The sequence below is a fragment of the Centropristis striata genome, chromosome 1 (genome assembly GCF_030273125.1).
Source record: "Centropristis striata isolate RG_2023a ecotype Rhode Island chromosome 1, C.striata_1.0, whole genome shotgun sequence".
Taxonomy (NCBI): Eukaryota; Metazoa; Chordata; class Actinopteri; order Perciformes; family Serranidae; genus Centropristis; species Centropristis striata.
The window spans coordinates 31,623,706-31,635,629 of record NC_081517.1 but is presented as its reverse complement, the minus strand read 5'-3'; the positions used below and the strand labels follow the sequence as shown (position 1 = coordinate 31,635,629).

Sequence of the window (11,924 nt, the reverse complement as noted above, 5' to 3'; positions counted from 1 at the left end):
CATTAGGTCAAATCTGACTTAAATTTTCTAAAAAAAAATCAACTGAAGTAAAAGTGAACTGACCTGACCCAGGCCAAAGCTACACACATGCAAATAGAGCTCTTCCTCTCAAACTTACTTTCTCTCCCGCTTGAAATGCACATGCATGCTAATGCGCGCGCGCACACACACCACAGGGCAAAGTCCTCGATTGATTTCGAGGGAAATAAAAAAGCGCGCGTACAGGTCGAACGACAGAGGGCGTGGGTGCGCTTGGAGCGGGCGCGTGCCGATGCCTTTGGAATGCTAAACACTCACACATACACACAAACACACAGACTCAATTTCCTCCTGGTGCAGCTGAGAGAGTGAGATGGAAAAGAAAGAGAGCAAGGGAGAAACACAGAGGAAAAGTCTGCAAGACCGGTGGTGTTGTGGTTCATGTGGGGAACAAAAGAGACGGAAAGAAATATGTGACCCCTCTCTGCAGTTTGTCAGTCTTTGTTTACACTCTGCCAGCCATAAACTGCTCACTAATAGCAATACACAGAACTCTCTCCCGGTCAATAACATTATGTTGGGGGAACTCCCTTTCTTTCTAACCAGGCCGGGCGGCACAGTGGGTCCACTCCTGACTGGCTCGGAAATTAGAAATGTAGAGGTGGGAGTCAGCAGAGCAGCAGCGTGGAAGCCCCGGTAGTGTTCAATAGCAGCAGACCGATGCTGCATTGCGCTCCTCACCGAGCAGGTCGGTCCGCCGAGAGACAACATCCTAACACTGTTGCGTGAGCGCGTGCGCGCGAATAAGTTGGTGGATACTGCCAAACAAAGAAACACAAGGCATGTCTGCTTATGTTATTATTTTTTAAATGTTAATATTAATAATATAGAATAATACATTTACTTGTCACACAATTAAAAAAAAATAATAATAATTTTAAAATACTTGTATAATACATTTTAGTTATTTGATGATGATAATAATAATAATATAGAATAATATAAAATACAAAGCTCACACACGCAAAACAAGCTTCTACTTTTCTATTCTCTTTTATGTTGTTTTTTTTATCATATGCCCATTATATGTTGGTTGCAGTAGTAGTGAAGTACCATTAGATCAGGCCATTAGTGTACCATGTGTACCACTCGCCTGCAGTACACATTACTGAGGGCCGTGGACATCAGAGCAACTCCCCATTACGTTAGAGAGTATGTGACAATCTGTGTCTCCTTGAGAAAAGAATGAATGAAACCTTCCACGCTTGCCCCGGTAAAATAGCTGCACCAGCAGAAATATGACTGAGCAGTGAGCTGACTTGTATTAAAGCCAGAACACTCTCTTTTCTTCCTCTCTCTCTTTGTCCTTTGTATGAATGTGTGAATAAAGATATTTTCCCACCAGGAGCTGTCAGCAGCCGGGACACCAAGCCATTTAATCTTCCTATATGACAGGGGGGAGGTGAGGTCTGTCCCGGGTAACCGACATACACACACGGCGACCCAACACCGCCTCTGCTGCCTCTCCCGTTACAGCTCAGCGATCGAGTTACGCGGCCGGGGAAAAAATGTTGCAGTAGCGAGGAGAGAGAGAGAGAGAGAGAGAGAGAGAGAGAGAGAGAGAGAGAGAGAGAGAGACTGCAGCATCGCTTGAGACCGGCAGCAGCAGCAGTCCCAAGCAGTGCAGGTGAGAGGGAAAAAAAGCCAGAGGAGGAGGAGGCGCATGTGGAGGAGAGAGAGAGCGACAGAGAGAGAATGCGGGACTCTTGGAAAAAAGACGCATCTACACTCGGTCCATCACCGAGACATCCATCCCGAACACACGCTGCATAGGATTACACCGAATTGACGATGATGTTGGAATCTTCATCTCAGCCCATTACGAGAAGCTCTATTTTTCTTTTTAATTAGAAAAAAATATGATGTGAAAACTCGCTCTGAGAAGCACTCTTGTCTCCTCATAACTTGCGTGAAGGAATCCGACGGCTTGGCACGTTGCTCCACTGCGGGAAAAAGAGGAAAACGCAGCTAGATCTGAAGGTAAGAAGAGATCTAGTAGCAGCATCCCAAAGACTTTTTTCTCTTCCCCCCAAAACTGATTCTCATTCCTCTTTCTTCTGGGGATGTGAGTTAATTTTCCTCGGAGTCCGGAGAGCACAGCAGTGTTTTTTTTCTCCACTTCCTTTTGTGTGGTGCTGCATTGCAGTTTCTAACTGTGAAAAACGCGAGAAAAGCCGCTGTCCCAAATGTGACTGGAATTAAAAGAACTTACAAATGGCAATGTGAAGTGATAAGCGTCCTCGTGTGACAGCGGGATAGCTCTCTGGTTTACGGGGGAAGAAAAGAGTGAAGTGGATTAATCAAAGGCTGGTGAATTAGTTGTTTCTCTTTTCGCAGCAGGATGGATTTTTTGATTCCTTTGTGGCGCGAACAGCCCAGCAAGACGACGAAATTATTTTTATAGAAGTTGATAAAGCACCGCTGAGTAAAGGAGGAGGATAGAAGAAAAGGAGCCCGCACCGCTGAAGTGAACTACAGAGAGAGTGCGGAAGCTTTCCCCCGGACCTCAGGCGGCAGTCCGCAGAGAGCGATAGGGAGAAGGTAAGAAGGGATAAATCAAACACCCACGCTGTGAGCTACACCACACCACAAAACACCAATAACAAAGAGTCAAGCCGCAGCTCAGAGGCAGACAGCGGGAAGGAAGAGAGGCGAGGGGAAGAAGGAGCCATGCAGAGGCTTGGTGCAGTGCACTCCTCCGCGGCGCAGGCTCTCAGCCTCGTGGTCTTAGTGCTGCAGCTGCTGACTCAGCTACCGGGTGCCGACTCAGCTCTCCGGTACCGGGTGGCGGAGGAGGGCCCGCCTGACGTCAAGATTGGCAACGTGGCCGCCGACCTGGGCCTCACAGCGGGCACAGGCAGCGGGGATGTCACCTTCGCCCTGGAGAGTGGCTCAGAGTTCTTCAAGATTGACAATGTGACAGGTGAGCTGACAACAGGCCCTCGGCGCATCGACAGAGAGAAGCTCCCACAGTGCCAGATGATATTTGACGAAAATGAGTGTTTCTTGGACTTTGAAGTGTCAGTGATCGGACCACTGCAGAGCTGGGTAGACCTGTTTGAAGGCCGTGTGGTCATAACAGACATCAATGACAACACACCTTCCTTCCCCTCACCTGTGCTCCAGCTCTCAGTTGAGGAGAATCGCCCAATAGGAACTCTTTACCTGCTACCCACAGCCACAGACAGGGATTTTGGGCGAAATGGCATTGACCGATATGAGCTGATCCAAGATGGTGCAGCTGGGTCAAGTTCAACAAGACGCACAGCAGCAGGAAACCCCAGTACTAGAGTGGATGGACTCGGGGACCGCAGGGGTAGGAGTGGAGATAATGGAGCAGGACCCAGGAGCACTGTGTTTGAACTACAAGTTGCAGATATACCAGATGGTGAAAAACAGCCACAGCTCATTGTTAAAGGCACACTGGATCGTGAGCAAAAAGACTCCTACGAGCTCGTCCTCAGGGTTCGAGATGGAGGGAACCCACCACGTTCCTCCCAAGCTCTGCTGCGTGTTTCCATCACCGACGTGAACGACAACAGCCCACAGTTTGAGAGGTCGACATATGAGGCTGAAATGGCGGAAAATGCCCCTCCAGGTACACCTGTCCTCCAGGTCAGAGCCTCAGACCGTGACATTGGAGTCAACGGGCAGGTGGAGTATGTCTTTGGAGCAGCCACTGAGTCCGTCAGGCGACTCCTGCGTTTGGATGAGGCAACTGGATGGCTCAGCGTCCTTCACAGGATTGACAGGGAAGATGTGGCACAACTGAGGTTCACAGTAACAGCCAGAGACAGGGGTCAGCCACCCCGCACTGACCGCACCACTGTGATCCTAGCTGTCCGGGATGAAAATGACAATGTCCCAGTCGTAGAGATCCGAAAGATTGGACGGATCCCTGTTCGAGATGGAGCAGCATTAGTACCAGAGAACGTTCTGGTGGACACACCAGTAGCTCTGGTACAGGTGTCAGACCGAGACCAGGGAGAGAACGGAGCTGTGACGTGCACAGTTGTAGGAGACGTCCCATTCACACTGAAGCCAGCTGGTGAAACGGCACTCCCACCCTTACCTGCAGAAGATGCCTTTGACAGGTAAGCCAAATCAAAGTCACACTAAGTTACAGGAACCAACCACAAAGGAAGGAATAACTGCTTATGAAGTATTCCTCAATAACTGCAAATTAGTAGTTATATAAGTGGTTCTCAACCATGGGTCCAGGGACCCATTAATGTCTTTAAGGGAGTTCCAGGGGGTCCAACAGAAAAATGCAAGTAGTATATTTTCGCTGTTTAATTCACTATAGAAGTGACCCCAGTGTGGGTAAGAGTCCATGAGTGACTATTACTACTAATGATGGGTTTCACTTCCCACACTGTTATATCCTCAACTATAACTGACAGATATAGAATTCTGTTCTTAATCATATCTTACAGCCAAAATATGTTCAAATGGAGGTCCTTGTGTATCAATTTAGGGGTCTGTGACATGAAAAAGTTTAAGAATCACTGTGGTCGATAATTAGTCACTTGAAGACTGCGAGATACTGTAGTAATGAACCAGTATCTAATAAACAGTCCCTGCCATTTGGGTAACCTAGTGCATTATTTTTCTTGAGGGAGCACAAAAAAGGTAAGTAATGATGAGGTAATCATGAAGTAATGGTGCATTTTAAATAATAGCTCAGTATAATGCACTACGTTACCTGAGGGGGGACAAAAACTACTGTGTACATAATAAGCAAATAATATTTGGATATGTGCCATTAAGCACCACATTTGCAAATACTAGGGATAATTAATCTAAAAAATGGTCATTATTCATTAAGAAAATTGCCATTGTGATTAGACACTGGTTCATTAACATACCATTTAGCAGTCTGTTCTAAAATTGTCTTATATATTAGTACTTGATTCAGAGTTATTTTGGAACTATACATATGTGATCACTCCTGGCTCATTCCTAATTAACTTCCCAGGTATGCATACATTTCTGTAAAGTGTTTAAAACTTTACATTTGAAACGTAGCATCATTCCTAGACAAACAGTATGTATTTTTGTTTATTACCGGGGGCTAGTACTGTTTTTATCCCATATGTTTTCCAACCTTGACAACTTATCAGCATGCAGTTGCTATGAGTCTCACCCACACTACTGCCCCAGGAGGAATTACTACAATTTCTATTTTCCTCAGAGAATTCAGAGAAGAGTGAAGTGTTGTTGCATGCAGATTTCATTTAAGCTTGGTTCAAGTGGTGCCACTCATTCACTAAGGCTACAGAGTAGTTTGAATGTCATACAGTCTGTAAACTTTGAGCATAAATATTCATTAAAGTCAAGGGTTTTAGACTTTTTAGCAATATTACTACAGTGCAGGCTGCAAATGTCAGTTCTCTTCAGTCAATTGTAAAGATATTTCCTAAAGCTATTGAATGGAGGGAAGGAGGGAAAAAGACAAGGCCATCTTAAGATAACACTGCTACTGCTTAAGACACCTGTGCAATAAGGCTGGTTGTTGTATTGACTGTAGGGCTGTCCTTGACTAAAAAAATGCTGAGTCAAAGTAGCAATCATGAGAGATCTTCAGCAAATCGATTAGTAGATTTAATTAAAAATCAGTCTCAGTTTCTCCAGTATTATTGTCTTTCTGCAGATGACTGCAGTCATTTAGGATGATGAAAAAAAACAAGTGTGTATTAAAGACCAAAGCATATTAGAGCTGAAATGATTAGTTTATTAATCAATTAGTCAACTGACAGAAAAACGCTTGATATTTATTATGATGATATATCTGTTAAGTGTTTTGGTCGTTTTTAAAGTAAATATTCATGATTCTCTGGTCCCAGCTTTCAAATGTGAGTTTTTGTGTCTTTTTTTTAATTTAAATCACTGTAAGCTACATTTCTTTGGGCTTTTGTCAGTTAGTTGGACAACACAAGGTATTTTACCTTGGCCTCTTTTAAATAAAAATATGTCATTTTCACTATTTTCTGACAATTTGTTAGCAAGTAATAGAACATTCTTGATAAAAAAAAAGACTAAAACAATGTCTACTAGCAAAATTATTTTTAGTCCACCAGCACCGTGGTAAATGATAACTCCACTAATGACTAAAAAGGAGCAGCACTAGTATTTGGTTTGCCTATATTGCAAACAAGATATGTATTAGTTTCGTCCAGAGCAGCAACCACACTCATTATTTTTTTTTCTTTCTCATTTTTCACAGGAATAAGAAAAAATACTTCTTACACACTTCTGCCTTGCTGGACTATGAGGCCACCAAAGAGTATAGTGTTACCATTGTGGCAGTAGATTCTGGCAGCCCCAGTCTGTCCAGCAACAGCTCACTGATGGTGCGAGTGGTCGATATCAATGACCATCCTCCAACTTTTGCCCAGAGCGTTGTGGAGGTCCACTTTGCAGAGAACAACTCACCTGGTGAGAGGGTGGTGACTGTGGTAGCCACAGACGCAGACAGCGGCAAGAATGCAGAGATTGCATATTCCCTAGATCCCGCTGGTAACGGGCCATTTTACATAGATGCAGATAATGGAGATATCCGTGCCACTGGGGTTCTGGACCGTGAGCAGCGAGAGAGGTATGAACTCCGCGTTGTTGCCAAAGACAAGGGTACACCATCGCTGCAAGGCTCTGCCACTGTTGTCGTTCAGGTGACCGACCGGAATGACAACGCGCCGAAGTTTGTTCAGGAAATCTTTACATTCTACGTGAAAGAGAATCTACTCGCCAACAGCCCGGTTGGCATGGTCACTGTGACTGATGCTGACGAGGGCGAGAACGCAGAGCTTAGTCTGTTTGTAGAGATGGATGGAGTTGATGAGAAGAAGACGGGAGAGAAGGTGGAAGGAGAAGATGGCGAGAAAGAGCAAGAAGAGGTGTTTTCCATCGAGAACAACACAGGAACTATCTTCTCCTCTGCATCATTTGACCGTGAAAAGCTTTCCACCTACACCTTCCGTGTCCGGGCTGTGGATGGAGGGGAGCCTCGCAAAACTGCCACCGCCACCGTCTCGCTCTTTGTGACGGATGAGAATGACAACGCCCCCTCAATCACCTCTCCAGCCAATGAGTCCTACACCCTTCTTCCACCTGCCAGCAGTGCCCGCACCATAGTCAGGACTGTAACAGCCATAGACTCCGACACTGGCCCAAATGCAGATCTTCGCTATGCTCTGGTGGGGGGAAATCCCTTCAGACTGTTTGAAATTGGCCACACAAATGGAGTGATCACCCTGGCAGAACCTCTGGAGCGGCGCCACAGAGGTCTGCATCGCCTGGTCATCCGGGTCAATGACAGTGGGGCCCCCTCTCTCTGTGCCACTGCCCTGGTTCATGTCTTCATTAACGAGAGCTTGGCCAACGCCACCATAGTGGATGCACAGGTAAATTTATATCTAAAGATTTTTCAGCAACAGTGAGTAAAAGTACATCAAAATGTACCTTGACTGAAAGAAATCTGAAGTAGTATAAGTAATGAAACCCACTGGGCTATTTGGGTACATGTAAACCTTTATTGTTTCTCAGAGCTGGTAATGATAACCCATAATGACAGGGATGATATCGTGCTTTGATCCATTCGAATAATGGCCACTCTGATAACACATTACAATGGAGGAGGGTGGTAATGACAACTGATTGCGGCTGTTTAAACTAAACTGGTAAGAAGATTATTTTCTTGATAGAATGAGATAAATGCACAATTTCTGCAGTCTGCATGGTGTTGCAATTTTCTGCCCATTTTTGAGGAAATAATTGTGTCTATATTTGTCCCAGATAAAGAAGCCCGGTTCTCTTTTGAAGGCTATTGGCAATGCCGGTCCCTTTGTAGTTTGAATGTTCTTTGTCCAGAATACATTCTTATAATGACTATGTGGTTAAAATAACGGTTATTACTGAAGTGGTTCCTTCTTTATGGTACATTGAACTCAGAGCTGAGAACATTATTTGTGTGTGTGTGTGTGTGTGTGTGTGTGTGTGTGTGTGTGTGTGTGTTTGTGTGTGTGTGTGTGGTGTGTGTGTGTGTGTGTGTGTGTGTGTGTGTGTGTGTGTGTGTGTGTGTGTGTTAAAAACAGAGAAAGAGAGAGAGAAGGAGAGCATTAGGGGTGAGTGTGTTATAGAGGTAGAGGGAGAGAGATTGCCCTGTCCCAGTTTTGGCCTTTTAATACAGAGTAGGTTGAAGGATGTTCATTTCAATAGAAGTTGTACTTTAGCTGCGTCTCTTCACTGCAGGCCTGAATATTGATGAGGTTTGGGAGTTTTCATTGTGTCATGCGGCACATTCTGAGCAGAACAAAAGTAGTCAAACTAAGAGGAAAGTAACTGAAAACAACTATAAACTCTAAAAGAATAATGTTTACAGGGGGAATGAAGGGAATGTGAGATGTGTACGCACTCACACATTGTTGCTATTGTTGAATAAATCTGTGTGGTTTAGATTAGAGTTGGCTTGAAAGACCAGCACTTAGGTGAAGAGGTAATTGACGAGACTCAAAGACATTACTGAGATACCAGAAATAACACAAGTTCAAATTTAGCATATGCTATGCTGGCGGAAAACTCTCTCTCTTCTCTGCTCTGATGGTATTAATCAAATGAACTTCCCATTATGCTTAAAAAATGTTCAACTATGCTATAAATGCTGGCAGGTAGTAATTACTAAAACTTGGTCTCTGGTGTGCACAAAGTCATTTGTATTGACTAATAATTAAATCACCTCAGTGGCCTTGTGGTTCCAGTGTTTGTTCAGAGAGTAACAGCCTGTGGTTTTAACCCCCACTTGAAGCATAGTTTGGAACGCATTATCATATCTTCTCTGAGGAAAAGGTCTTCAGCTGTCAGGTCTGTGCATGTAACATGACGTAAACAGTGGGAGCCTGAATTAGCTCAGAGACATTTGAGAGGAAAAGAAATGTCAGACAGAGAAGAGGCAGAAATCTCCAAAAATGTGTCAAACACAGAATGTGTCGGGATCCAAAATAATACGTGCTATCCTTAAATAACTTTGTACGCCACTTTTGTATCAAGCACCAAAACAAAAGTCTTTCAGTGCACTATGTCAGTCAACCAAAGATTGTGATCTCCAAGAACACACCTTACAGTGTTTCAGCCTGTTGCATGAACGATTAACACCCTTAACGATAAGTTAAAAGTTGTTAGTGTCATTCTTCATGTTGTTGTTCATGTTTGTTCACACCACAGAGACGTAAAGTTAATTTTAGCTCATTTGGTGTAAAGTTCAAACTTGCCCGAATATTGTTTCCACTTTTAGGGGCCAATCAATGAAAAGCACTCACATGGCTCTTTTCTTATCAAATAACTTCAATAAAAATAACATCAACAGCTTAAACCAGGGGTTCCCAAACTTTTCCTTGCCAAGGCCCCCCAAATAGCATTAGCTTCTGGCCGGGGACCCCCAAACCCACTGACAATGCTACATAATATCCAAATAAACATCAACTTTTAGAATGTATTTTCTTACTTTTATTTACCATTCAATAATTCGATAACAACTGTCTACACTGATTATGACGTCGTCATGCCGAATTTGCAGCTGAACTTGAGAATCTGACGATTACGGCAGTTTACGTATTGTACGGTTCAGGACAAATGGTTATTAAAAAAATAAAATAAAAAAATAAAAAATATATATATTTTTTTCTCATCTTCCCTCCAATTTTCTGAGGCCCCCCTAGCGCCCCCTGGCGGCCCCCCAGGGGGCCGCGGCCCCCACTTTGAAAACCACTGGCTTAAACCATTGTTTTTTTGCATTATAGGTTCTTTAAAAAAAATGTCATATCAGCACATGTCACACATCATGTATGTGGATAATAGTAGATACTAAGAGATAGTGATACGTCTATGAAAGATCAATATTGGATTATAATATCGGCCCTCCAATATATCAGTCAGGCTCTAGCTTGTTTGTTTTTTCAGCCAACAGTGCACGATAGGATTTTGTAATGCTTCCCTGGATTTTTCAACTTGTGTCGAAACAAAAAATAGAAGCCCCTAGGGGGATTAGATATAGTTTTCCAAGCGCATGATGTAAACTTCAGTTGATATCTCATTTTCAATGGTGTTATTGTATAGTTGTTCTAGACTGTAGCACAGCAACTACAATAACACTGTGCTCTGCGTGCCCCTTGAGGTCTTGGTATCCTTGTTGTGAACGACACTTAAAGCTAAATCTTGTGTTTTGGCAGGAGAAAAACACATCCTGTACAGAATAATCACAGCCTGAGAGTTTTGACTCACCTCATATGGAGACAAGTTGGCATCCAAAAAATGTTGTGTTTCATTGCACTGGTTGTTGTTGTTTTTAAACAAAGAAGAACAACCGAGCACAGATAGAAGGTGTAGTACTTGAGCACTAGCCAATATGTAGAACACCTCATGATTGTAAGGCTTTCACTTAAGAGCAGAATGAAAAGTACAAATTGAACAATCGAGGGGGTGAGGATTAGAACAGAACACTTGGTAAGTGGTGGAACAATGGTGTTGACAGGTGGAATTAACTGCAGTGTGCCTAAATGACCAGGGCCATTGAAACGAACAATGGGGTATAATATGTCCAAGCTGGTATGAAAGCCGTCTTTGATTACAATATGCATAGTTTAGTTTGATTGTAGGGAGGAACTTGGCGGAGTAATTGAGTAGAAGTCATTGACGAGAGAATACCTCCATCTCATAATGAAGTCAAACTGAGTGGTGGATGGATGCCAGATGTAATTAGGGAAGGAAAACGTCTGCTACTGCTGCAGCACCGCGGCAGAAAATGACTCCAGTCTCTTCTATCCAACAGTACTGGGTGAACCACATGTTGGGTAATTAGCTATAATATGATACTGCAGTGAGTTTGAGCTGGAGAAGGGAGCGTATTAGAAATAGTTAGATGTTTTAGATGTGGTTGTCATTTGGGAAAGTTTAAGGTGCTTTGTACATCAGACGTGCATTGTATCGTGAATCTGATGAAGTCTCTCAGCGATGATATTTTCACATTCTTACAATCTGTGTTTCATCTGAGATCAAGGCTTTTTTTTTTATCCAGAGATGTGGAATTTTTCCATGTTTTTAAATATGTACAGTCAGCTTTCTATGAATATGAATAATAACTAGCAAATTACCAAACTGCAGTTCTCTGCTCTTATGCTGAGCTGTGAACGCATTGAGCAACAACCAAGATCAAGCACTCAGGTCAATAGTGTGGTCAGGGGAGAACTCCGCGTCTTGGTCGCAGTATCGGCATCTGCAGTGACATGCAGATAACAAAACCCTTGGAGAGTGGAGCAGATAGATGGTGGTGTTAAGCCCAGCCGGAACAAAGCTCATGCAGCAGAATGGAAGATTCCACTGGGACTTTGGGATGCGTCAGAGGGATGCACTCGAACACGGCGGTAGAGGTGGCTGCTGCGCTTATCCTGCTGAACACTTAACTGCTGTGTGTGTGTGTGTGTGTGTGTGTGTGTGTGTGTGTGTGTGTGTGTGTGTGTGTCCGGACACACACACACACCTGCTCTTGAACGGCTATACATAGCATGCACTCAGCATGTGACTTGACTCACAACCATAGACTTTCTAAAGCTTCTCTCTGTCACATATGTGTGCGTGCACACTCCAAACACACACACGCGCACACAAACTTGGCTGTTCTATCACATAGTATGTGCACATATGGCTCTGCGTCGCTCCTTTCTCTCTCTGTTTTGCACGCACAATACGGCAGACAGTGCAGGGATGCACTAAGCCAGAGAGATGCCCAGCAGAATGAGAATGGAAAAGGAATACTGCAGGCAAAAAGAAGAACAATGGGGCTGAGAGGAGTCTAGCGGAGCCTGGCGGAGAGGCCCTCTGCAGTGGAAGCAGAA

General features: G+C 43.9%; 1 protein-coding gene across 2 annotated transcripts in view; it reads left to right on the top strand.

Moving 5' to 3' along the window:
- The first annotated feature begins 1,726 nt into the window (after positions 1-1,726).
- Positions 1,727-11,924, top strand: part of pcdh7a (protocadherin 7a) — a 45,613-nt gene continuing 35,415 nt past the window's right edge. For both annotated transcript variants that reach the window (XM_059338469.1, XM_059338475.1), the window contains exons 1-2: positions 1,727-4,133; positions 6,266-7,442. In XM_059338469.1, coding sequence (XP_059194452.1) covers positions 2,710-4,133; positions 6,266-7,442 — 2,601 coding nt within the window. In that variant the 5' untranslated portion in view covers positions 1,727-2,709. The remainder of the gene's footprint in view (positions 4,134-6,265; positions 7,443-11,924) is intronic.